A 27,956-nucleotide genomic window follows, 5' to 3' on the forward strand; every position below is an offset into this window, starting at 1 on the left:
ACCTGCAATTTATGATTGAACAGGCTGGCATGCTTGCTAACCATGAGCTTCTAGATCTTTTTCAAAAAGAATCTATTATTTAAATGAGAATTCTGGATAATTACTGCAAACCATATCAATGTTTAATTTCAGTCTGAACTCTTCTAAATTACTGACTTCAAAAAACATGATGCTGCAGTGACAGAGGACTTGACTCAAAAGATGAATGCACGTGAATGAGTTTTGAATTTGCCACATTTTAACGTAGCTGTTCTGTTCTTACTGCCTTACAAGGCAGAATTTCCCATTTTATCTTCTTAATAATGTTTATGGCAGTCAGGGCCCCAAATGTGCCAACACTGTATATAAAAGCAATGTAAGCCTGTCTCTGCCTAACAAAAATCTGGAAGGAAGCAATAGGGGCAGAGAGCCCAATGAGACGGCAGCATACATCGTACCATTTTCTTGACGTTGTTTTCATTTGAATATTTCTATCCTTTTCCTGAGGCTCTGTTATGAAAGAGTTGAACAGACAAGACCAAGGTAACAAGGACACAGATTAAGCTATAGCAAGCAACCTATCAAAACACATCAGAGGAGATTTCACAGTGCAGACTTCGAGAAAGCGATTCAGTGCTACTGCCTTGACTTCAGTTTCTAGAAGCACCACTTTTTCTTCCCTGTATAGATCATGCTCAGTCCTAGTATCATAGAATCAGAATGGTTTGGGTTGGAAGGGTCCTCCAAAGGTCATCTAGTCCAAGCCCCTGCAGTAAGCAGGACCATCCTCAACTAGATCAGGGTGCTTAGAGCCCTGTCAAGCCTCACCCTGAATATATCCAGGGATGTGGCCTCAACCACCTCCCTGGGCAGCCTGTTCCCAGGTTCCAGTGTTTCACCACCCTCCTGATAAAGAACTTGTTCCTAATATCCAATCTAAACCTACTCTAGTTTTAAACCATTGTCCCTCATCCTATCACTACAAGCCTTTGGAAACAGTCGCTCTGCAGCCTTCTTGTAGGCCCCTTTCAGGTACTGGAAGGCTATTAGGTCTCCCCAGAGCCTTCTCTTCTCCAGGCTGAACAACCCCAGCTCCCTCAGCCTGTCTTTGTAGCAGAGGTGTTCCAAGCCCCTGATCATTTTCAAGGCCCTACCATTTTTGTAGTACTACCTTAAAGTGTCCCACACACTCTGGATGAGGGGATGGACTTTCTTGCTTAATAGCTACTCTCTAGGAGGCTAAAAATTCAATGAATTTGTGCTTTCAATAGATCTGTCAGCTAGAAAACAGAAAGACAAAAATTGTCTGACTCAGGAAATCTGGGAAGCAGTAAATATACCTACAGCATTCTCTTTTGTTGACCTATAAACTTTGCTTCTTCAAGCACAATTTACAGCAGCTGGTCCATGTAATACTTTTGTCATTATTTTGTAGTAAGGAATGCATGAATTACCCCATTTTTTTTCAGTAAAGCCTTCCTAATTGTACTTCTCCATTGCATCAATACTGACAATTATTTTGAGCACACTTCAGATGAGAATGGACATAAACCACATATTCATTTTTGCAAAGCAGTCTTGGGCATCCTTCTGTTTAATGGCATTGGCAACAGCAGTACAGATGAGCGAAAATCTTTCTTGCACTCTATCTCCCAAACCATTTAAGTACATTACTGTTTAGAAATGAAAACCAAACAAACATCACTTGCAAGCCAGTTCTGTACCCAGGTTATCACTTATTTTTTCAAAATTCAATCAGATGAGTGTAAGGTCCATTTGTATCCAGCTTTAACACCTGCCTGTTTCCGTATGTGCCGTGCTTGACGAGAACACCTGCTTCCATGCATCTGGCATTGACAGCCAGTTCTTTTTCACACAAAGTCACAAACTGAGAATAAAGTTCCAACCCTTTCTCTTTTTCAATATTTGCATGGTACTGCATCTTTTTCCCCTTCAGCTTACCGCCCAGGGTAGCTTGTGGTATGATTAGCACATCGCCTGGTAAATCCAGAACAGAAATGTACTCGCCGCTTTCATTTTCACTCAATTTAACATTCAGCAGTGTATTGACTGCAAATAAAAATAAGAGTTAGTGTAACTGAAAAAAAAATAAAAAGGACCCTAATATAACATCACAAACAAAATTCAACAAATATTGTAATGTGTGACAAGGACAAGAAACTGCTGATTAGCAAAATACAGAGTCAATAAATACTATTCTTGTTGCAAAGAAGGACAGTGGTATCCTGGGGGGGCATTAGGAAGAATGTGTCCAGCACATTGAGGGAGGTTCTCCTCCTCTTCTACTCTGCCCTGGTGAGGCCCCACCCAGAACACTGCATCCAGTTCTGGGCTTCCCAGCTTTAAAATTAATTTAGGAAAAAAATACTCTACAAAACAGAAACTTAAAGAAAATACTCACAGATTAATCTCCTAATGAGAAACAGAGCTTTCTTTTTCTGGCCTGTTTCAGCTGCCACACAGCTGAAAAGGTTCTTATTCTCAAGTAACAGTCTCAGGAAACTCTCACAAGCACAAAATCAATTTTCCTATCATAGCTTTATATACAACTACAGATTTTCATTGTAGTTTAGCATCACAGTAAGACTGTGTCCTCCAAAACCAAGAGAGAATTGCCCAGGAGCTGCTCTCAGCTTTTTCAGTAGCATCTGTTCTTGTGCATTGCCAGCTCTTTCTGCTGGTCCCAGCAAGTAGCCTGAAATAGGCTATTGTTATACAACCTTTTGCAAAACCACTATTATCAGTCAGCCTCAGAGAAAGGGCACTTTTATCTGGAATACAGGGCAGCACAGAATTTCCCAGGTGATCCAGTGCTAGTGATGGAGAAAAGGAGGCAGAAGGAATGAAATAAAAGTAAAAATTAAAACAAAACAAACAAAAAAAAACCCTCAAGCCAAAGTAACAGTGGGTGAAGACAGAAATTACTACCATTTGACCTCATCCACAGCATCTTCTCTGTTTTGATGTAAATGCTAAAGTGCATTTTGGAAAGAACTGTAGGTATTGTTGGATTTACTTCTAAAGCAGAAAACTGCACTTGAAATGCTAACTGTACATGGCACCACAGAAATGAGATGGAAAGAGCACTGTTTAGTTATCCACTCCCTCTACTGGCTGTAATTTTAAATATCCTGCACGTACAGTGCTAAAATATTTCTCAAATTAACCCATTTATTACTTGAAAATAATTTTCTCTAAATTCAGTGCCATCCTGGACTGAGTCTGTTGCCTGATACCTGCTAATATATCAATCAGCAGCTTTTTCTTTATTTGCTAGAACATTATCATCATGGGAACTGATTTTCTAATGGGTTGATGATGAGCAGAGGGACAGGGTAAGAGGCTAGAGTCACAAAGATGATTAAGGGAGTGCCCCTTATGAGGAAAGGCTTAGGGAGCTGGGTCTCTTTCACTTGGAGAAGGGGAGACGAGGGGTGACCTCATTCATGTTTCTAAATATGTGAAGAGCAGCGTCAGGAGGACAGAGCCAGGCTCTGCTCATTGTTGCCCAATGACAGGACAAGGGGCAATAGGTGCAAGCTGGAGCAGAGGAGGTTCCACATGAACAAAATCTTTTTCACTATGAGGGTGGCAGAGCACTGGAACAGGCTGCCCAGAGAGGTTGTAGAGTCTCCTCTGGAGACAATCAAAACCCACCTGGACACATTCCTGTGTGACCTCATTTAAATGATCCCGCTCTGGCAGGGGGGGTTGGACTTGGTGACCTTTTGAGGTCCCTTCCAACCCCTAACATTCTGTGAGTCTGTATAGACAGATGTCAGAAGAAACAAGGCCAGCCAAGCTGTTTAAAGCCAGGTGATTGATTTGCAATAATTATATGACTTTCTGACTCCTTCCTGTCTTCTCTTTTTTTCTTTTTCAAACAATGTAACAATTTATAAGGCTTATATCATACCCATTTTTGGAACAAGATCCTCATCAGCACCTTTGAAGAAGCATATGTAGATAACAAGTCCTTTCTGGATCTACGAAAGATTACAGAAAACTATGTCAACATTTCTCATTGTCCACCATGCACACTTATGATTAAAACTGGTATCAAAAACGAAAAAACCCACACAACAAAATAAGCTTCCATGAGTAGTTTTGATTATTTAGTACAGCATCAGACATAGAGTTCCTACACCACACTGTGAAAGCTTGTGAGATACATACAAATTATGTGCACAATGCCTCTACACGCAATTAAGCCCATTTATTAGCTCCATGTGAAGCCAAATTTAGTTGGAATGTACAATGTACACTATTAACACAGACAAGGTGACAAGATGAATTAGTGTACTTAAATCCAGCATGGAAAATAATTTAAGCTCTTTTTTTTCCCTATTAAACATACAGAGAAAATAATTTTCAATGTGAATTATGAATTTATTACCCATTATGAAACATGACAAACACCACAGGACTTGTCAGTGTGCTGAATTATATTTTGATGTCAAAAGTAATCTAGCATGGGATAATTCTAAAAAAAAACCAAACAACCCCACAGTGTATGTTAATTAATGATTTAAATATGATGACCAGCAACTATGAAGTTATTCAGAATATTATATAGTTGTTCAAAATATTATTTATCAGTTTGGGTGAAATCTTTTTGGTGAAACAGGACCTTTCCTCTGATCTGTATAAAGGATATGCCATTTCTTTAACATTCAGAGAGACTACTTGTAAGAAGTATCTGATGGAAGAATTAGGTCTGTATTGAGAAGACAACACAAGGATATTCTTGTCTATCTTTTCTTGTCTATTCCTTTTCACAAGGAATATGTGTGCCACAACCTGTGCTTTATTAAGGCAAACTGATAGGCATTGCAGCCAACAGCAATTGTGTTTCAGACAGAAGCATACCTGAAGAATTTAAAGAGAACTTAATGAGAGAAAAAGAAAGGCACATAACATCCACAGGCATACAGTATCTAAAAAACCCTCACCACTGCTTTGTCAAGAAGTATCCTTGTATTTTTGTTAAAAGGAAAATAAACGTCAGTTTATGAAATGCCACCCAAGAGATGCTAACTAGGTTGGGGTGGGAAGGCACCATTAGCATTGTTGGTATCAAAACAAGCTACTGAACTGCTAGAGTGGGTCCAGAGGAGGGCCATGAAGATGATCAGAGGGCTGGAGCACCTCCCCTAGGGGGGCAGGCTGCAAGAGTTGGGGTTGTTCAGCCTGGAGAGAAGGCAGCTCTTGGGAGGCCTTATGGTGGCTTTCCTGAAGGGTGCCTATGGGAAAGCCAGGAAGGGACTTATGACAGGGGCTTGTAGTGATAGGACAAGAGGGAATGGATTGAAGTTTGAGAAGGGCAGATTTAGAATGGGTATTAGGAAGAAATTCTTTCCAGTGAGAGTGGTGAGACACTGAACAGGTTGCACAGGGCTGTCGTGGATGCCCCCTCCCTGGAGGAGTTCGAGGTCAGGTTGGATAAGGCCTTGAGCAACCTGGTTTAGCGGAAGGTGTCCTGCCCTTGTCAGGGGGCTGGAACTAGATGATCTTCAAGATCTCTTCCAAACCGTTCTATGAACCTGTGAACAGGATAAGAAATGTATTTTCTTAAAAAATACCTTTTAATTTTTTTCCTCTCTTTTCTTTATTTTTCCTTTCCTCTGTTCTTTAAAAGATAAAGGGTTTTGGTGAGGAAAACACAGCTATACACACGAGATTTTATTCCTTTGCTATTGCAGAGATGAAGCAAAACGCTGAAGGCAATGACTGAGAAGAACTATGCCTTCTCAACTATTTTTCAAGTGACTAACTTCTAGAAAAAGGAAATGCTTCTTGCAGCCAAAATGTCACACACTGAGAACTTTTAAAAGCTTCAAATGGTTCCTTTCAAAACTCATTATTGACCACTGCAGAATATCATACAGGTTCCCAAATGATTACCATATTTCATAAACACTGTGAGAAATGTCATGTCCTGAACCTCAAATGACATTCCAAATCATCTGTTTGAATAAGGAAGAGAAGTGCAAGATGACAAAAGTCAAATATCAGTGTGTTTAGCTAAGTATTCACCCCAAAACCAGACCAGTGTAAGGATATTAATAGAGAATAGCACTGCAGACGTACCTAATAATACAAATATTTGGGATAAACCAGGCCAAACACATTGACATTTTATATATCTGACCACTGCATTAGAAGTAAGTGACTCTGTAATACACTACGCATCACAGAAAATCATTCTGAGACTTGTGACAGTGTCTTTGCACAGTCTCACACATAGAAGTATCAATATTTTGCAAGGAGTTAGTCTGAAAATACAAAAAAGGTAAATAAAGCGACGTCTGCAAGTCCTAAAGCTAGACAGATTAACTAAAACCATTCATTACTGTTCCAGCCTCTCATGAGTTGTTACCTATTTTGGTATATACTTTTTATCTCAAGATGAGACACACATATGAGGGAAACTGGAGGGACAGGAGGTTAAATTAAAAATAAAAAGGCAAATTAAAGATACTAGAGGATGCTTCTACTTGTTTTATATATCAGTGATCTTCTAGAATATTTTTAAACCATTATCATAGATGACTGCAGAATTACTTGAGTTGGAAGGGCCCTTAAAGATCATCTAGTTCCAACACCCCTGCCATGGGCAGGGACATCTCCTACTAGACCAGGCTGCTCCAAGCCTCATTCAGCCTGGCCTTAACATAGAGAGATGAGGCATACACAACCTCTCTGGGCAACCCATTCCCAGTGTCTCACCACCCTCATAGTAAAGAACTTCTGCCTAACGTCCAATCTATAGTTTTCAACTACAACCAGGTTATAGTTGAAAACTATCAAGCTGTTGGTAAGTTGAAATCTACAGTTTTAACTATGACTGCAAACTGCGGTGGAACAGTATTTTCAACGTGTGTGCAACCATTTTTCAAGCTCTTCTTACATCTTACTTTTTGTTCCTTAGTTTTCTTAATTGAAGATGTGAAATTGAATACAATTTGAAGAGGTAACCCAATACTAATGCACGCCAACCCTCTGACCTTCTGTCAGTGTTTCAGTTGTCCTAAGACTTGTGCTTGTTGCCAGTGTAAGGAATAGAAACATGTAAACCTCTTGAACCAAAGCAAAAATATCACAATTGCTGAAGGTCCTCTATAATCTACTGAAGTCTAGATGACTGCTCTTCAGAGCTATGTTTAAGGTAGTAAAGATCAAGCAAAATAACACAAATCAGAAGGTCATAAATTCAACATGCTGACGTGTGACCAGTTACTGCAAGGAACTTGCATAGTGACAGGGAGGTGGCTGGGCAGGGAAACTGCTCTATGTGGATTTACAGTTAGCACTAAAATGCCTAGATAAACCAGTAAAGCAAGTTACTTTGCAACACTGCCACTTATTATACAACTGTCCTAAGTAATCATCAGACCAGGCAACTTGCATCACGAGGGGTTGAAGTGCCCAGCCCCTAAGGCCATACAACCAGCCTTAGTAATGCTGCCTCCAAACGATGCTAAAAAGATCTTTTTGCAGGTAAAACAAGCAACTCTTTCCTCACTCGCTTTACTAAATACATTCACCTAAATTTTTCAGGATTTAATTATCTCTCCTCAACCTTTTTTCCACCCCCCAGGAAAATGTAATGCAACTAATAATGAAAACAGATACTCTGTGTTATCCTGAGGAATGCAGTTTGTAAAACTAACTTACATAAATTATTGCTTGATAGTTCCATTTCAAGTGGAGATTTGCTGCCCTGTGAGAAGTTGTCTTCACATTTCTAACATTCAGATGCAGCAAAGAGAGGTTACATCATCTGCCAGAGGTTGCAGAACAAGTCTGTGCCTGGTACTTTGTACCTCTTTTTGCTATCTTAACCAGAAAACAAATCAAGGGAAAGAAGATATGGGACAGAGTTTTCACTGCACTTATAATTTTTAGCTGAATATTCATCTTATGTTTCTTTTTTCCCACAGTTGTGAAATGCACCAAATCTCTCCTTATTTCTCCCCTGTCTTTAACAGGAGAATTCCTTTTCTCCCTCCTAAGTATTCTGCTGTATACATAAAGCTTTTCTGGAAGCTATCTAACCAACATTTCTTTATAAAAAAGACATCACACCCCCAGTAATACTTAACAGGGCAGAAAAACTTAATCATGAAAGCACAATGAAGGTAGTGATTCATGTATAGATACAAAGTACACTCCTAACCTTCTTCCAGACAAAGAAAATCTGCTCTGAAGTTCCTCAAGTACCTACAGGGGTCTCTTGAAGCTCAAAAGCTATTCAAAGCCACCTAAATAATGTGCTATTTATAGCACACTAACAATTTCTCAAGGTGAGGACCTACTTTTAAGTTGTTACAGATCATTAGGAACACAATGGTATATGTAAATAATAATTTACGAGGTCTGTATTTTTTATGTTTGCACTAACATGCATATATTAACATCACCTTACCAGCAAACATCAGCAGCAAAGATTCCTTCCAATAAACTCTAAAGTAGTTATACTAAAGAACCTACAAATTTTCCATAGGATTTTACTGCAAGGTGTTTGCAGCTGTTGCTGTTAAAACAGATTTCTTTTAAAAAGCTCCAGGTATGCAGGAAAAGATTCCTAAGTACCCATGCCAAAGGTACATGTCTGAAGAATACCTGCTGCTGAAACCACCCAAATCTCTTGCAGATTCCTTTAGTGATATCTATTACTTTTCCAATGATATTGGTTAAGCCATTTAAAACTTCAAATAAGAGATACAAAAAGCATAACCTATCTGTAATTGTCATGCCATCTCTAGACCAGAACTTAGGCCTCTTTTTAGATAGTTTAAAAGACAAAATGACATTGCTGGGTTTATTTACTGTAACTACAATTACTTCTCAGACTAGCAAACTAGAAATAGGTTGTTTCTCCTACAGTGATGAATAATTGTCACTATAATTAACCCTACATTGAAAGGCTAATAATGCAATACACATAGATGTACTTCAACCAAATAGTATCCGTGAGATGACATGTATTTTCTTTGAGTTAAGCGTTCTGATTTCCTAGACCACGCTGCAGAACCTAGGTCTTGCGGATCCACTTCTCTTCCAAACAAGGAGAGAAACGTTTTTAGAACAATGAAAGTCAAACTGTGGAAACACCTAGGGACAGCCCTTTAAAAAACAAACAAGAAGAAAATTCTTTTCAGATCTGTGGAACAAACTCATAAGCCCTTTAAACAGGTTAGAAACTTAATTTTTAAAAGTTATGTGGGTGACCATATATAGCTCCTTTTTGGGTAGTAGTCTTTAAAGAAGGACAAAAGAGAAAACAATGACAACAACAACAAACCAACAGATAGTTGATAGTTGCACAGATGAATTATTCTAGCCTAGGTAACCCATGAACAGTGATAACTACAGCAGGACAGCACATCCACAGGGCAACCTCCATTCTTGGGTCGATAGCTCTGACCTCTATGCATAGCATACAGCCCAAAGAGTCTGCAGGCCTACCTACCTCTTTCAGAAGAAATGTATGGAGGAAAAGGGGGAAATCACATTGTTTTCCTCAAGTTGTGTGGTGGTCTACATCCTTAATTTAATTTTTGGTTAGTGATTTGGAAAAAATTTTATCAGAACTACTGCTGCCATAGATCTGCTGCTCTACTTGGCCTTCTTCTCCAAGTGTACACTGTCACGCAATTAACAATGTATATAGCTGGGTCCATTAGCCAAGCTTGTAGCACCTCTGTGGAAGTGTATTTAAGAAAGTGAGTTAACACTAAAGAGGGAATAACATGGTTTGGTGGAGGGACGTATTTTGTGGAGGAACAGCCATGCTCCCGGGGAGGCCAAAGCCTGCGGAGTGCAAGCTGGACTGCAGGTAAAGAATGAGGAGATGCAGCAGAGAGAAACTGCAATGCACTAATCCCAACCTCTTGTGCTGCTCGTTGCCTTGCTGAAGAGCTTCACTGTAACCCTGGTTGGTAGCAAAGGTGTAAGGAGAGGGCCCTGGAATAGAAACTAAGAAAGGGGTAGGAGAGGTGTCTTAACCTAGAAAAAAGAGGAGGTGTCTTAGCTTAAATGGCTGCCTTCCCCCCCACCCCACCCCCCCTTCTCAATATCCAAATCTATAAGGAAATATTTATGCTGTTATTAAATTAACTTCAAACTCCCCACGTCAAGCCCGTTTTGCCAGTGATGGTAACTGGTCATTTCCCTGGCTTTACTTTGCCCCATTTGTCCTGGCGGGGGTAGAGAAACCCTGGATGGGCGCCCGGCTGCTCGCAGGGGCCAGCCCCTCTACCCCGGGGCTACCTCCCATGCAGGCTTCTGAGGGGCGAACCCAAGCACCGAGAGGACAGGCTTTGAACGCGAGTACAAACGGTAAGCCAGACAGGGATCTCCTGAGATTCCACGGGCATTCCTGCAGGGATTGCCGATTTGAGCATGTGTCGACAAAAGACGGCAGTACCACTCCCTCACTGTCCCTGGAAGGATCCTCTTTAAAAGGCAGAGCCACCACCACTTCACAGAGTGTAGCCTCACACCGCCTCCGCTGGCGCTTGCGCGCCGAAGAGAGAGCGTTTTCCTGTCGCTCGTCCTAGGAGCGGCTCCGAGCCACCTTCTACCGCTCCCCCGAAAGAAGAAAGGTCGAGACCGAGAGGGCGGCAGCCCGCGGCAGACATTACCTCCACCCACTCGGCCTCGGAGCCGTGTTCAGGCGGCTTCACCTGCAGCCGGGCGCACACGCACTGCTGCAGCAGAGCCCGAGCCAACGCTGGCCGCGCCTCCGCCATCACGGACCCCGTGCGGCCTGAGGGCGGGGCGGACACGGTACTGAGGCCGGGCGCTCAGGCCGGGTAACGCCTTTCCGGCGCCGAAGGCTGCTGGCTTCGGTGCCTGATGGCGTCCGGCATCCCGTCCCCCAGAGGAGCCCGCAGGTCACAGGCTGAGATCGGGGCGGCTGGAAGCGTGCGGCGACCGCAGAGGGGTACGACGGGGCGCTGGCGCCACCATCCCGTGAGGGAGTGACTGGCACGGCGCGGCAGGCCTGTACCCGCCGCCAAGGGAAAGACCAGCGGTGGGGTCTGCAGGACATCAACGGATTCGCTCTTCAAGTATTGGAAAGTAGTCTGTGTAAGAGAGACAGGGATCTGCTGGAGGGAGTCTGTCGGAGAGCTACGAGGATGATGTCGGGACTGCAACATCTCACCTATGAAAAAAGACTGTTTAGTCTGGAGAAGAGAAGGCTGAGAAGAGCTCTTATCAATGTCTATAAATAACTGAGGGGTGGGTGTCAAGATGAAGGTGCCAGTCTCTTTTCGGTGGTGCCCAGTGACAAGACAAGAAACAACGGGTACAAGCTAGAACACAGGAGGTTCCACCTCAGCACGAGGAGACACTTCTTTACGGTGAGGGTGACGTAGCATTAGAGCAGGCTGCCCACAGAGGTTGCGGGGTCTGCCTTAGAGACTTCGAAAACCCTCCCGGCTGCGTTCCCGTGCAGCCTGCCCTAAGTGATCCTGCTTGGGCAGGTGGGGTGGACTCGATGATCTCTGCAGGTCCCTTCCAACCTCTTAACATTCTGTGATTCTGTGACACGTGAACGATAAATTAATTGTTAAAAACGTAAGAGAAAATCGGCAAATACTCTGTAACTTTTGCAGAGGATAAAACAGGGCTTGTAGTCTGTTGGTGACCTCTAAGGAGGGGCCAAGCTGGAAGGACACAAGCTGTGGAACAAGATAAAAGTATTTACAGAACTCTGTGCACTACAGTTGGCAGTCAGTGGGCTTTTGTTGGGTGGGTGTTTTTTTTTTTTTTTTTTTTTTTTTTTTTTTTGTGTGGTTTTTTTTTCTAATTTTTTTAAATGGGAAATGACAGCTCTTCTGATGGGGAAATGTTACATGCTTAAGAATAATACACATTGTTGGTTCTGCATGAAAGAAAAGTATTAATCTGAATATTGTCATTTGCATCTTTAAAAACAAGTAATGTTTGTGTTTCAGGTGACTGAAAATGAGGGATGAGGTGATAGAAAGCAGCCCTGTGGAAAAGGACTTGGGGGTGCTGATGGACATGAAGCTGGACATGAGCAGACCACGTGTGCTTGCAGCTCAGAAGGCCAATGGCATCCTGGGCTGTATCAAAAGATGTGTTGCCAGCAGATCCACAGAGGTGATTCTGCCATATCAAAAGATGCCAGCAGATCCGCAGAGGTGATTCTGCCACTTTGCTCTGGTGAGACCTCACCTGGAGTACTGTGTCCAGGTCTGGAGCCCTCAATATAGGAAGGGCCTGAACCTGATGGAGCAGGTCCAAAGGAGGACCACAAAAATGATCAGGGGGTTGGTGCACCTCTGCTACAATGACAGGCTGAGGGAGCTGGGATTGTTCAGCCTGCAGAGGAGAAGGCTCCAAGGAGACCAAATAGTGGCCTTCCAAGTACCTGAAGGGGATCTTCAAGAAGGCCAGAGAGGGACTGTATACAAAGGCCTGTGGTGATAGGACAGGGGACAATGGATTCAAACAGATTTAGATTGTATGTTAGGAACAGGCTCTTTACTGTGAGGGTGGTGGAACGCTGGAACGGATTGCCCAGGGAGGTAGTTGAGGCCCCATCCCCGGAGATACTCAAAGTGAGGCTCAACAGGGCTCTGGGCAGCCTGATCTAGTTGAGGGTGCCCCTGCTTACTGCAGAGGGGGTTGGATTAGATGACCTTCAGAGGTCCCTTCCTACCCAGACCATTCTATGAGTCTATGACTGAGATGAATTTACCAAATTGGAGCATTTCTCTTTGATGATACAACTTTGGGGCAGAGGGACCTGGAAGTATTGCAGTGGAAGAGGATCTGGGTAGCTAGAGATCAAAATTGTCATTTGGAAATTAGATCTGAAATTAGATTCTGTTGTTAATGGGAAAAGTTAAAGTATTACAACTGCTTTCTTTTCAGGTTTTTGGCAACATACAGTGATGCTCATTGAACAGCACTGAAATTAGAAGAGGTGTGCCTTCCTCCTGTCTAAACTCTTGACAGATACAAGTTTCGAAGGATACTGGCTTCAGCTAGGTCAGGGTAGGATGATGCAGAAACCAGTGTGTATCCATGGATTAACTTCAAGACTAAAGATTTTACTTTTACAAATGTGTTTAAAAAAAACCCACAAGTAATATAAAGCAGTGTAGGTAAGAAGCCACATTTTGTTACCTTGCCTTCATCACAGAGTAAGATTACTGAAGATTACTACTGCACAGCAAAGTGTGATATGCACTCAGGAATAGCCAGAGTTACACAGAGATTCATCTTCTCTCTTGTGTGAGTGTTCAGTGAGGTTGCTCAGCCCAAAGCAAGCCTATGAGGAGAAAGAAGGAATCACTTGAGCTGGTTAGTGCACATAGCAGCTCCTTTTTTTCTGCTGTAGGGTATTGTTAAGTATGAGCTGTTTTTACTTAAACTCAACTAATTTTATTTTAAATACCTTCTGTTCATTTACTCTAAAGCTGTATCCCCAGACTCATTAAGAAAATGTTAATGAAGTAGAAATCCATTTAATAGGAGGGTTTCTTCCATGTGTATTTGTGATATAAATTGGTAAGGCAAATGGATTATTCAAAAGTCTGAGCAAATTAGGTAAGATTATAAAGGGATTATCAGTGTAAAAGGATATTGATCTTTGCTTCCATTATTTACATCAGGATTCGAAGGGGAATATTTAGTGATGTGCAAGTTTCAACAGAAATGTCTGTGAAACAGTGTATAGAAAAACTAGTGTGAGATGATAGTTTGTTCATGGATTCTTGGTGGGTAATTCCATACTTTCCCTGGGAAGCCAGATTTATTTTCTTGTAATGCATTGAGAATTGCTTGCTGACCCATAGTTAGGTTAAGAGCCTCTCTTTTATGCCAAAGGATGATAGTAACTTGGGAATTTTACATGACAATTTGGATTTGATTGTGGGTTTTGTATTGAGAAGAGCCTCCTGACATCTGAGGAATATATCCATGCATAAAAGTATATCAATGTTTTTTCAGTTATTCTATAAAGACATTTTTCTGCTTGATTGGATTTGACAGCTGTCCCAGAATATTTCTTGTACACTCTCTGCTTCTTGTCACTGAAGCGGAGAACAGGTATTTTGTGAATGGTATCTAGAAGACATTTCTGATGATTTTCACATCAGTTCCCTTTCAGAAGGGCAGATGGCAGTATGAACCATTTCTCACACGTGTTTTTCCTTACCCTTTGTGTGAGTGGTCATGCATATTTCATGTACCTTTAATGGAATGAATCCTTTTGTGAAGAGGGGGGTGGGTGCTGGGAGCTCTGGCTCTGCGGGTAGTTGGCTTTCTCCTGTTTTATCAGAGGATGAAATGCTAGCAGTTTTTCAGTACCAAAATTATCTCAAGAGGTCTTGAATTCTTCCCTGGGGGTTATATATATTTTTTGTTGTTGTTAACTTTGGTGTTGCATACCATTTGGCAGGGGCAGTAGTTGCCTGGAACTTTGAAGGGACAAGATACACCTTTGATGTTATTTCCTTGTCTACAGTCTCTGGTATCTGAAACCATGATCAAAGTCTTTCAAGCAGCTGTCACATCAACAGAGTGCCCCTAGGAAGTGTCATCTGTTTTGAAGAGAAACTATGCAGAGCTACAGTGGCACTTAGATAGCAAAGATACAAAATAGGTTGCTGGTAAAGGTTGTATCTTTGTAGAACGACCTCTTGTGGGACAGATGTAGCTGAAAGGCTGAAGGATGTCAAGGGAAGGATTAGATTTAAACATTTTTTTTCTCCATTGTCCAATGTGGAACTCTTCTCTTCCAACACATACAGAGATTAAAATAAAAAGAGGAAAGAAGACAAGGGCACATAAAAGGAGAGAGTACTTGGTTAAATCACTTAGAAGCATTTAGTAAAGAATCACAGGTGGAGGCCACTACTGCTGTGAAGAGTGATACAGAACTGATGGACTGCTGTGCTAGCTGTTAGAAATTGCTATTAGAAGAAGACTTCCATTATTAGAGATGGCCTGGAAAGTAGGTTTTGCAGCAATGAATTGCAAATGTCTATCAGGAGACAAAGAATATTAAAAAAACAACCAACAACAACAAAAAAACCACCCCGCCCCCAAAAACAAAACCACAAACTTTGTTAACTGGGATTCCTGTTTAAATAAAGTACATCTTTCAGTTTAGCCATGCTGAAACAACAGCTCAATCCCTCACAGAGAAAAAAAAGGGGAAAAAAGGTACTGAAGGTCTAAGATGTTTAAACAGATACCTGTTTTGCTGGATGCTGTCTTCTACCCCTATTATGTAAAGAAATTAAAAATCTCTTTTTCTCCCCAAATACTGCTGCATGACTGCTCTCTTGACCTCAAACAGTTTTGCGATAGCAATTAGTACTGTAGAGGTGTACTTTTGTTAGTTTTCATTTTTTAGTGAGAAGTTTTGATGGTAATGTGAGGATTTTGCTATAGACAAAAATGCATAAATGCCTTCTAGGAGCTAGAACCTGAGTTTGTGTTTTCAATAGAAGCCAAGGGTAAAATTCTCAGAATTGGCATGAAGCCTCATGTTATTACACAGAATCACAGAACGGAAGGGGTCTCTAGAGATAATCTAGTCCAATCCCACCTGCTGAAGCAGGTTTGCCTAGATCACATTGCACAGGAGTGTATCCATGCAGGTTTTGAATGTCACCAGAGAAGACGACTCCACAGCCTCTCTGGGCAGCCTGTTCCAGTGTTCTGTCACCCTGAAAGAAGTTTTTCCTTATGTGCAGGTGAGATTCGTGTTCTAGTTTGTGCCCATTCTCCCTTGTCCTGTCACTGGGCACCTCTGAAGAGTCCAGGCTCATCCTCTTCATGCTCTCCCTTTGGATGTTTGCAAGCATTAGTAAGATCCCCTCTCCCTATTAAACAGGTACATGGACTGCTTCTTTCACGAAATATGGAAGATCTCTCTGTACCTGGAGGACACCTTGCCTCCAGTTGAGTGTGAAAGCATGTATAATCATGCTGCTTTTTTGTGTTTAGCTGTATGACTTTCAAAATAAAACAGTTGCACAGCTTTTGGACAAAATCTTTCTCCTTGAGCCACAGCTCCTATCTTTTTCTCTGCTTGGGCATAGTCATGAAAGCATACCCACAGATGATAGGTCATTAGGAAATTCTCTGCATAGCATATCTCTGACGTCATCCCATGATAAAACTGGGTTAAGTTTGAGGGAGCATTAATTATATGCTAGGTCTGTCATTTATCAGTTGTTGGAGCTGTTGTTTCCAGAACACAGCAACCTTTCCATAGTGTAGTTCAGCAAGGTTGCCATAGCTCAATGAGCCAAACAGAGCTGACAGATTTTGGCATTTTGTTCCCTTGGATGTAAGCTCATTGCATTACATCATAAATGGGTGTCTTGCTTTGCACAGCATCATATACAGATATGGTAATGTTGATCTATGGGCTTTTCTTAAAATTAGATTTTGGGAACTTGTTCCTTTTAGAACAAATGACAGCTCTAGGACTTTTGTTTACTGTCAGCTTTTAGGTTTTGATGATTTGTTTCAGTTAAAAGGATTATCTATATGCTATTGTATTATGTTTTTAACCAACTTAAATAGAAGGTGAATTTGTTTCCCCTTAGGTCTTGTGTGAGGGGAAAAAAGCAGATGTTTAATGCAGTGAGCTAAATAGAAGATTGTAAATTCTAATGAATATTCCTGGAGTCAAATAAGATAGTAGACCACATGTCAAGAAATAATGTGCCTTCATGCAATGACTGCCACTGTGGCTTAAAATGTTTCAAAGAGCTTTCAGTGTCAAGAATGGTTTCTTGATACTTAATTTACACACTTTCTTAAAGCACAGATTTTTTTATGCATGTCTCTGAACTCAGTTGAGATGATAATTTTCTGCACTGCTTGCTTAAGGCTGGAAAAAGTGCTGTAATATCAGAGGCATCTTCATTGTGATGTGACATATGCAATATTAACCTCAAAAAGTTGATGACTGACTTTAGAAGAATGTAGTGATAATTTGAATATGGTTTTCATCTCTTCTTGATGATGAAGGACTGCATTGATTAAAATGTCAACAAAAAAGCAATATACACACTCTAAAATTTGGCTCAATTCTGCCAGAATTTCTTCCTCATTTAGCAAAACAGAACTAAAGGAGACCATTTATTTCTCATTTTAAGTTTTGGAAAAGCTTTTACATAGGATAAAGCTACTTTTATGATTGTATGTTTATTGAGAATATTAATACACATGATAAAGACTCAGCCCTAGTTAGACCACATCTGGAATATGGTGTACAGTTCTGGGCTCCCCAGTTCAAGAAGGAACTACTGGAGAGTGTTCAACAGAGAGCTAAGAGGATGATTAAGGGACTGGAGCATCTCTCTTACAAGGAAAGGCTGAGAGACCTGGGGCTGTTTAGTCTGGAGAAGAGAAGGCTGAGAGGGGACCTTATCAATGCCTGCAAATATCTGAAGGTGGCTGTCAGGAGGATGGAGCCAGTCTCTTTTCAGTGATACCCAGTGATAGGACAAGGGGCAACAGATGTAAACTCCATCACAGAAAATTCCATTTCAACATGAGAAAATATTTAACTGTGAGGGTGACAGATCACTGGAAGAGGCTGCCACCCAGAGAGGTTGTGGAGCCTCCTTCTCTAGAGATCTTCAAAACCTGCCTGGATGCATTCCTATGTGACCTGCCCTAAGTGGTCCTGCTTTGCAGGGGGGTTGTACTCAATAATCTCTGGAAGTCACTTCCAACCCCTAGCATTCTGTGCTTCTGTGATTACTGTTTCTTATTTGTTTTCAACATGCTTGTTAAGATGTTGCAGTTTCAAGTACTACCCTATATATTTTTTTTTCTTAGACAAAGTAATATGCCATACGAAAACACAGGTAAACTTCACTTATTTTGTATGGGTATTTAGAATTGGAATGTGTTAAAACCCCATAGGCCAAATTTACTTTTCAACAAATGGGTAGAACTGCCTCAGTATCAGTAATGTTGGCCTTGGTATTGAAGCCTAGCAGGCAAAAGATGTAAGAAGGTAAGTTGTAGTGAATGACAGCAAGGCAATGGTGTTAGACATAAGGACTTTCCTCATACATGCCTGCAGTTGTTTTCTCATGATTTTGAGGTGTTCCTTACTGATGCGGCTGAAGCCTGTTACCCTCAGGTATGGTACTGACCCCACATGCACAAACTCTGCCAAGCTGATGCTGGCCTGTGCAGGAACAGATTGTGTGGCTCAGCATTAAGGAAACCAGCCTGGAAGTTGCTTTAACTCAGATAGGGAGCATAGCAAAGATAAAACAAAAAACTCACACTGGTAGGCATTTTGGCTTGGTTTATTTTACAGCCTGATCTAGTTTGTTGGCCCCACAGGGGAAGATAATCTGGCAGGAGCCATGACAGCAGCTCTAGCTTGGTCTCAGAGCTGCCAAAGGGAGGAAGTGGCAACCATCCTTAGACACAGTGCATTGGCTGAGCCAAGAGATAACATTAAGAGCCAAAGCTCGCTCAACCAGCAGTTCTTGGGTAAGAACACAAGAAGTCGCAGAGGACTACCATTTTTTTCCCAAACTAGTCTTAGCTCTAAAAAAGGCTTGGGAACAACTGCTCCATTTTAATATAGCATGGAAAAAACGGGAACAAGATGACCCCAGGTGTCTTTCTTGCTCTCAAGCAGCCTGGGGCTCAGATGGAAGCAGAATCTTTAACTTCTGAAACACAATCATAGTGAAATCTTTCCTGTCTTCTCCAGAAGTGCTACAACTTCCATTACTCTCTTTTTAGAACATTTCTTTAGCCTTTTAAAAATACAGTTTCTAGTTTAAATTGTGACCAAAATGAATAAGAGTTTGCAGCAAGTCCTTAGCTTACTGTATTATTCATATGGTGTTATGCAGACACCCAGAAGTGAGAAAGCGAACACAGGGCTCCCACAGCCTTGAAAGGTTTTGATAATGTACTCTTTTAAAAAGTTGCTTAATACCTGTTGCACACAAATCAACCCATTTATCTACCAAGTAATTATTTCAAAATGTTAATTGATTTTTAAATTTGGAGTCATCTGGTAACAAATCTTTCCCAGCTCTCCTACCTGGATATCCTTAATTGATTTTGGGTGGGGAAAGAATACATTTAAACACAAGGCAATCTAATTTCAGAAGAAAATCAATTGCATTTTTATTATGTTAGTGTTCAGGCTGAATAGCAATTTAAAGTCTTTGAAGCATTTTTTTGCGATTGCTTAAAGAAAAGGTTATCAATTTGCATTAATCCAAAGGGGAATTATCTGAAAGATGCAGAGATTACCTACAATTTCCATAAATACTCCAGTATGGCAGTAAAATCTTTCTTAATTTTTGGTTGCATTGTTCTAGACTTATATTTTAACAGTGTGTGTGGATTGCATTGATATTGGGCAAACAGCTTGGACCAATACTTTGAAATGTTAAAATTTAAATGGGAAGACAAAAGCAACTATGAGAAATATTTGACCTCTTCACGTGTTTGTGCTTGCTACAGAAAATATACTTACAGGAGTACAACAAAAATGAGAGGTTGAGTTAGAGTCACTTAAAAGATTGCAAATAAAATAATTTTTTAATTGTTGTAATGTTTGTGTAGTAGCTCAGCACTGGAGTAAGTATTTGAAAATTATTTTAGTAAAATGCTTGATTAGCACTTTTAATAATACAAGTGAAAAATAACATTTAAAATCATGGTGAAAACAGCACCCACTGTGAAAGAGTGAAAATGTTTACTAAAGTATTACTATAATAACACTTTAAACCAAAGTAAAATCCTCTGATCCATTACATATTGCAACAGATACCAACAAAGGACACTATCTACGCTGTTTTATCTTTGAAGACTAATGGCCTGAAGCTGCCAAGATCTGAATTACTTCTACGATGCCACCTAGACAAACAAGGACTACTAATGGAATTGTCAAGAGCAAATCATGTCAAACCAATCTAATTTCCTTCCACATGTGCTTACAAGCCTTGTAGTTAGGAGAGAAGCAGTAGATGGTATTTATATTAAAACTTCAAAGAAATCTCACAGGACGTAGGGAACTGAAACATGGTTTTGATGACAATTCTGTGAAGTGGGTGTAAACTGGCTGGAAAGCCAAAACTATAACCAGAACAATTATTGGTACTTCACTAGTACTATTAAAAAAAAAAAAAGAAAACAAAAACCAACTAACCAACCAAAAAAACTCACCTCAAACAAGTGGTATTTCTCCTGGCTCCTGGTCTCTGTTGTTTAAATTAATGACCCAAATGATGAAATAGAATATATTTATTATGTTTGCAGAGGACACAAACCAAGGAAGGACCAAGCTCTTGGCCAATCATGTTATGAGTCAAGATGGTAATCCAAAAGGCACCTACAAGCTGAAGGAATGCAACAGTGAAAACCTGAATGAGATGCAATGCGGACAAGTACCACACTATGGGGAATAGGATCATAGAGTGTTAGAGGTTGGAAGGGACCTTCGAAGATCACCAAGTCCAATCCCCGTGCCAGAGCAGGACCATAGACTCTAGCACAGGTCGCACAGGAACACATCCAGATGGGTCTTGAAAGTCTCCAGAGGAGACTCCACAACCTCTCTGGGCAGCCTGTTCCAGTGCTCTGTGACCCTCACAGCGAAGAAGTTCCTCTTCGTGTTGAGGTGGAACCTCCTGTCCTGTAATTTAGATCCATTACCCCTTGTAATGGGTATAAATAAATGTGTGGTTTTCCCCCTTGGGTCTAGTTTTCTTACAGCGAGCAGCATGGAGCAGTTTTTTTGTGCTACTGCTGCTTCACAGTGCCACTGCTCAGGACTTTATCCGGGAAGGCCTCGGACTGTTCCAAAAATCCTCCAGTTCTCTCAGCACAAAGCACTCCATCTCCAGCAAGCTCTCTGCTTTCTCTAGTACCTGGGGTTCCGCTTACCTCCCGGGTTGTGTAGGGCCCGGAACAGCCCCCGAGCGGAGGGAGGCCCGGCCCGGCGCAGGGGGCGGGCCGAGGCGCGGCGAGACGGCGCCATCTCAGCGCGCCCGGGGCAGGGAGGCGGCGGGTATGGGGGCTTCAGCGTGGCGCTGGGTGCTGCGCGTCGCCCGCCTCTCCGGTGGCGGCAGGAGGGCTCCGACGGCGCCGCTGCACTACCCAAGCCGTGGGCCTGCTTTTTGCGCTGCTCCGTTTGCCGACTCCGCGGTGAGTGTAAGCGTGAGCTCTCCGCTGTGTCTGCCCTGTGGCGGGAAGAGAGCGGGACGGCTGTCGGGCTGTCTGTGTGCTTGGGGATGGAAGGAGCTGCGAGGGGGGTAGAGGGAGCTGCGAGGTCGCGGGAGGGCCCCCGTGGCTTGACCTGCTCAGACGTTCTGGGGGGCTGCGTCCTAGCGCAGCTGCTTCAGCGGTTGCTCAGCGGTGCAGGGGTTCGGTCGCTAAACGGCTTTAGGGGCCCGGGGTGGCCTGAGGCAGTGGTCGGACCGGGCAGAGGAAGGCGAATAGCTGCCCGGTTTTCACCTGGACCTGAGTCAGTTTAGTCGAAATATTGGCTGGTCGCTTACCGCCTACAGCTGTGTTACCAGGTAGTAGGTGGGAAGCTGTCGGTACAGCTGCAGGCTCCTGTTTAGTGGTCCATCTATCCTCCTGTGGAGGGCTCGCATACTTTTTCATCTGAAATAACAGCAAAGTGGGACTCGGGCCAGCGAACTGGCATTTAGTTGTCTTTGGCACGGCTCAGAGGAGTGACAGCCTCTGGAAAGCTGCCGGTGCTTCTCCAGCGCCTCAGCATCGACAGTTCCTCTTCCTTTGCCATTAGCTACATCTGTTAAATTTGAAACAACTGTAATGTAAAACACCAGTAGGTCTAGCCTATTTTTAAAAAGCTTCCAACTTCTTAAGTGGCTTTTGGTTTATTGTTACAAAAGCCTCGTTTTTCTTTTTTAAAGTATTTATCTAAACAAAATGCCCACTGGTGTTATTTTAAGTAGTCCCTGTTCCTACCCACCTGCAAAGCAGGCTTCCTGTGGGAGAACCAGGTTTTTTTTTGACCAACAATGAAAATGTCTCAGTGCACAAGTGAATTCCTCCTTGTCAGATTCCTTTGCAAAAACTGCAGATTGGTGCATATGTGTTCGCTTACCTTCTGTTTTAGTCCTCAGGCTCCAGGGATGATGCTTTAAAGGACAAACGCATCCGGATCCTATCCCGTGGGCTGCCAAAACAGAAGCCCATAGAAGGAGTTAAGCAGGTGGTGGTCATGGCTTCTGGAAAAGGGGGAGTTGGAAAATCAACAACAGCAGGTTAGATTGGATTTTAAATTGTTTACTTTGCACATTTTGCAATACTTTGTGAGGAATATTTGGGCACTTGTGTCATTACCTTGTAACTAAGTCTGGCTAGCAGAGTCCTTCATCTCTGTTAAGTCTTATTGCAGCCACTGAGAACCTGTCTGGATACAGAGGTCTTAGCTTTAAACGAGGTACAAATTGAGCAGATAGTGTTGAAATAGTGTGTTTGTAATAGTGTGGTGCTGTCCTGGGGCAGTCTGCTTGCTTAAGAGACAATGTAAACTGAGGTGGAAGGGATCAGAATGCCAGTGCATTGATGCTATTTCTCTTCCCTAGCTGTGTAGCCATGCCTGTACAGTGCTCCTTTGTGCTCTGTAGAGGATACTAATGTGTGGAAGGTTTCAAAATCAAGTCTGTCCAATTTTCTCAGCTGCTTATATAGACCTTTCATAACCAAAAGGTGAAACAGTGGTTATAAACTACACAAATTGAGCAGAGCCTTGTGAAGTACCTTGAACTCTTCTCTCAGACCCAACATTAGGTTTTGAATTCATTTTTCTCTGAACGTGTAGTTCCCAGGTAGTGGAACAAGATAGTACATGGGTTACCAGCACTGCAGAAATTTGCTTTGTCGAAGATGACACTGAAGGTAAATCTCTTTAAAAAGATATCTGTAAAGTGTTAGAACTTTGTTTAAAGATCTCTTCCTTAGCATGTAGATTGGAAAAGAGTTATCCTTTAGTTGAATATTATTTACTGTTCATCTTCATTTGCTGTAACACTTTGATGTAGCTCTTAATTTATCATTTTGTGGTTTGTATTTCAGCCATGCATGAAAACTGCTGTCTAATAAATATTAGAACAGACAAACATGATATCCATAGTAAGAGTAACTGTACTTAGAAAAAAATAAATTGCAAGTACTTTTTAATGTATATAGGATACACACATGCTATTCTATACATAGCATAAGCATTCCTGTACAAAGACATGCAAAAAAACCAACACTTGCATTTCTTAATGATGTACCTTTTGGTTGGTGGTTATAATTCATGGGCTGGTTGTTTCAGGTTATTGAAAATAACCAAATATTGGTTTATAAATTTAAAAAAAGTACAAAATGAACTTAATTTAAACAGTAAATTCAGGTTATCCTCCTATACCTACAAATAAATGTGCTAATTTAAGTTCTGATAACTGGCATCTGTTTGTAGTTTATACATGAAGTGTAACACCTGTATGACTACTACAGCTGGGACTTCAGACCCATACATTTTAAAAAAAGTAAATTGGGGTTCAACAGGCATTAAATAGGAGAGTTGAAATGTAAATGAACCATTCAAATACTGCTGTATTGGACAGCTTTTTGGTAATGAATGTATTAGTTCATAATATTGAGAAGAACAAGGAGTCTAGCTTCTTGTTTGTTAAAATGAGAATGAATTTCATTGTTGAGATGAGAACTGAAGATCAGATAACTCATATGAGCAAAAGCTTTGCATGGCACCTTTGCTGAATTATGTATTTAAAATGATGTGCTTTGTAATGGAGGTTGGTGTGGAACACATTTGATGACATCTTCACAGACTCATTTTGAGAGCAGGAGCTGAAAAGGAAGGAGGATAGCACACAACTGTGATTCCTAAAGCACCACAGAAAATATCATCAGTCTTACTGTGTGCATCTCTCTGTTCTTTCCTGCTGTGTATTTATGTGTTGATTGCTCTGGATCTCTGTTTTGGGACAAAGGGATGTGCATCCTAGTTTGTCAGGGCCATCTCTTAACCTGTGGCTCTTTCTGTTTGTTGCATATAGCTTGCATGTTGTATTCTCTGTTGCCTCTGGCACTTTTTGGTCTTCTGAAACCAGTGTAGTCAATGGTTGAGAGAGGAAATTGTGTTATAGGGAAGTATTTTTCAATGTGTATTTATATACTTTCGATGGATTTTGTTATTGTTTTTGTTTGCCTAGTATAAGTGTTGGTTTGTTTCATATGTTTCCTACTTCTTTCTTGTGAAATGTTTGTCTTTTGACAGCTTCTGCTGTATTTACTTCATCTGACCAAAGTTGTTTGTTTTCGTTTGGTCTCTTCTGTCCCTTCCTTTGCATGAGAAGAGTTCAAAGTGCCATCTTCAAAGAAGTTTCAATTATTGAAACTCTTGCTGTTTTCAGCTGTGGAAGTGGAATAAGCATAATGGCTAGTGTTCTTGCTCTCATTTTGTTAATCCTGCAGTTTGAGGAAAATTAAATTACTGATTTTGCCAACTACCTTGGCTTTCAGACGTTTTTAGCAAAGAATAGCAGGCTGACAGTTTTCATTATTGTTTAGGCCAGCAGTTACATTTGACCATGACTTTATCTCAGTCATATTAACTATATATTTTTTTTTTCTCTTGCATGTTTTTATTCTGCATGGAGGATGTATTATTATTATAAACCTACAGTTTTAAGCTAGAGGCCAAAATCCATCTGTTTGCCTGACCAACCCAGACACGGGTATGGGCTTTGGAAAAAGGCAGTAATAGTGTTTGTTTGTGGTTCTTTTCCAGGATCCACATAATGGTTTTTGATTTTTGAATCTTCTCTACATACTAAAATATCCAGATAAATAGTGATAAACTAGTTATTCAATTTCTAAATGTAATTTACATTGAGATGTAAGTATTGGAAGCCCTCTCTTGGAAAGAGTTTTGGGGGTATTTTACTGATCGACCATGTCACAGATGCACACATATTAAGTTGGCTCTCTACATGCTTGATTTAAGGTCAAGAAGTTTTATTTGTATTGTTAGCTCAGTGTTCTGAGAATTCACCTGTGAGTTTGAATTTGGAAGTTATAAAGATCAAACTAATAAACCTTCCAGGCTCGTACGGATTGCGGGATCACTAACTCTGATCTCCCTGTGCATCATTCTTGATACTGGTTGGCTTGTTTAGCATGGGTGGAGATACCGTGGTGACTTTTCTTACAGCCTGCTGTGAAGTTTTAAAAAATGCATTTTAAAAAAGTGGTATTAAACTTGTGGAATGTGTCTGCTCTGCTCTACTGCACTCCTGGTTATGGGAACTTACTAGTTAGGTCCAATGTGATGTTTAGGGTCCAGTTAGGTCCTGTGCTGCATCTCTACGCTGTCTTGGAACTGACAATAATACAAAGGCCATTTAATGGCGTGTAAGAATTGACTAGTATTCAACATACAAAATAGAGAGTCCACCTAGATGTCCAGCTACAAAATTCAGGTTTTCCCATTACATTATTCCCATTTTCACTTTTTTTTTTTCCTTCAATAGCCAAATATCTTTTATTGAAGAAGCATTATGGATTGTATGTTAATTTTTCGCACACGGTAAGACAATGTGTGGACTGACTTACTGCTTCCTTTGCACCTGCAAATTTCTTGCACATCCTCTTAAATTTGTTAGCCTGTTAGCAAACATGTACTGAAATGTGGGTGCTGCTGACACAAAGTAGTAATACTGTAGAGGTACAAGAAACTAAGAAACAAAATGGTGAATGCAATTACTAAGTGTGATGTATTTGTATTATATTTTATCTTATTAGCAATGATAGCTTTGTCAATATTTAAGAATTAAGTTTTCTTGCACTTAATCTTTTTTTTTCCTTTCCTCTTTCTTGCAGTAAATATAGCCCTCGCCCTAGCAGCAAATGATTCGGTAGGTGAACATCTAATTATCAGCCTTAACGAGACACCTGTGTTTCATAAATAAAATGGTTACTGCTAAGGGCAGTCACATACATTAAATCTAAGTATTTGCTCTGACAGTTAATTTCTTTATTTGTTTCTCACGGACTTTTGAGTGAATATTAATTTGTTTGCATTTTGTCAGTGCTGTGAATGACTTAGTAGCTCTCATCCTTCATCTGGGTTTGGCTGTGTCCTTTTCCTTGTGTGTCTGTGAGTTAAGCTGCAGTTCTGGAAGGATGTATGTGGAGGTTCTCCTTGATCCTGCTCTGGCAGAGAGATTAGACTAGATGATCCTTTGAGGTCCCTTCCAACCCCTAACATTCTGTAATTCTGAGGTTGGAGACATGTAATGATTTATCACTTCAGAGCAATGATTTGCAAAAAGTATGACTATGTGCTGGATGGTGTCTAATTTTTTTTTTTTTAAGCTCTGAAGATTTACTTTTTCTGAAGAAGTTAATGTGTAAAGAATATTTATAAACAGCTGAGATAAATATGGAGCTACATGTCTTCCCTAAAGACTGGAAATGCGTTTTTTGAGTGCAAAAATACCATTGTCCAGTTTGATATTGCTCAGACTGTTACTTGGACTATAAATAGAGCGTGGGAACCATTCAAGTGTGAAAACAACAGGTCTTCCTTAGGTCCACCTGCTGCTATAAGCTGGGACTAGTTCCATTTTGCACGTTTGTTGGCACAGGACTTAAGTGAGAAGCAAGCTTCACTTCCTGTGTAAGGGTGTATAATACAGGTTTTGGACTGGTGAAGTAACTTAAATATACAGTGTCCTCAAGTACTTCAATCTGGTATACTTGGCATCTTTTTTTTTTGTGGAAGATGAGTAAGAGAAAACAACAGGTAAAAAAGATGACGTTTACATGTAATCTGCCCACGTGCTGTAGGAATTTTATGAATGGTTAAAAAAACATTCCCTAAACTCAGTCATACTTGATAAGAAGAGAGTATTTAAAGCTGTTACATGAAATATGTACTGTTTGTAATAAATCTGATCTTGGTATTTCACAGTTTGTAATCCTGTGTTTTAAGTAGGCTGCTGGAGTTAATTTGATTTCAGAGAAAAAATCTGTCATCTTGAAAAGCAAAGCTGCTTCAATGGCTGCTTCTAATTAACTTTAAAACATGGCATAAGATGTAATACTTCTACAAAATGAATGTGATCCTGCAATGTGATCTGTGTTGTGCATGGTCATTGAGTAGCTCCATGGAAACCACATCAAGTAAATGCACGTAACTTTCTGTACCAGCTTAAGTGTTTTTAGGATTCTGCTTGCTACTTCTCAAGCATGCAGTTTTCTGCATTGTTTGTATTTATATTTAGACAAAGCATCTCATAGTAATTCAGGCATACACAAGTTTTAGGTTTATGTCCTTTGATGGGAGTTGAACATCACAGTATATCAGAGGTTGGAAGGGACCTCAAGAGATCATCAGGTCCAACCCCCCTGCCAGAGCAGAATCACTTAGGGTAGTCTGCACAGGAATGCATCCAGGTGGGTTTGGAAAGCCTCCAGAGAATGAGACTCCACAACCCCCCTGGGCCGCCTGTTCCAGGGCTCTGTCACCCTCACTGGAAAGAAGTTTCTCCTCATGTTGAGGTGAAATCTTCAATGTTCAAGTCTTCTATTGTTCCTTGTCTTATGACTGTGAACCACCAAAAAGAGGTGGCCCCCTCCACTTGACACCCACCCCTCAGATATTTATAGACACTGGAGAGATCCCCTCTCAGTCTTCTCTTCTCCAGACTAAACAGCCCCAGGGCTCTCAGTCTCTCTTCACAGGGGAGATGCTCAAGTCCCCTAATCATGCTCATGGCTCTCCATTGGATTCTCTCCAGCAGGTCTCTGTCTCTCTTGCTTTAAACATCATCATGTGCCTTTAAACATCATAATGCGATGCACAGCTTCAGTAGCCCATGAAAATGCTTGTAAACCACACAAATAAGAGA

The 27,956-nt window shown here is 41.1% G+C and overlaps 2 protein-coding genes across 2 annotated transcripts in view; one reads left to right on the forward strand and one right to left on the reverse strand.

Annotated features, from left to right (window-relative positions):
* Positions 1–1,723: 1,723 nt before the first annotated feature.
* Positions 1,724–10,757, reverse strand: DTD2 (D-aminoacyl-tRNA deacylase 2). The gene is made up of 3 exons (XM_054400634.1): positions 10,650–10,757; positions 3,917–3,986; positions 1,724–2,049 (listed from the first exon to the last, which is right to left on the reverse strand). The coding sequence occupies exons 1-3, from the start codon at positions 10,755–10,757 to the stop codon at positions 1,724–1,726; spliced, it is 504 nt and encodes a 167-aa protein (XP_054256609.1).
* A 10,312-nt stretch (positions 10,758–21,069) lies between these two features.
* NUBPL (NUBP iron-sulfur cluster assembly factor, mitochondrial) overlaps positions 21,070–27,956 on the forward strand; it is an 86,124-nt gene continuing 79,237 nt past the window's right edge. Inside the window, exons 1-3 of the mRNA XM_054400484.1 lie at positions 21,070–21,204; positions 22,148–22,295; positions 25,924–25,958. Of these exons, the coding sequence (XP_054256459.1) occupies positions 21,070–21,204; positions 22,148–22,295; positions 25,924–25,958 (318 nt within the window). The remainder of the gene's footprint in view (positions 21,205–22,147; positions 22,296–25,923; positions 25,959–27,956) is intronic.

The sequence above is a fragment of the Indicator indicator genome, chromosome 4, assembly GCF_027791375.1.
Source record: "Indicator indicator isolate 239-I01 chromosome 4, UM_Iind_1.1, whole genome shotgun sequence".
Taxonomy (NCBI): Eukaryota; Metazoa; Chordata; class Aves; order Piciformes; family Indicatoridae; genus Indicator; species Indicator indicator.

Coding starts and splice junctions, on each gene's coding strand:
- DTD2 (XM_054400634.1), bottom strand. CDS start 10,757: ATGGCGGAGGCGCGGCCAGCGTTGGCTCGGGCTCTGCTGCAGCAGTGC. Junction 3,987..10,649: donor CCGAGGCCGAGTGGGTGGAG/GTAATGTCTGCC, acceptor AATCTTTCGTAG/ATCCAGAAAGGACTTGTTAT. Junction 2,050..3,916: donor GGATCTTGTTCCAAAAATGG/GTATGATATAAG, acceptor TTTTATTTGCAG/TCAATACACTGCTGAATGTT.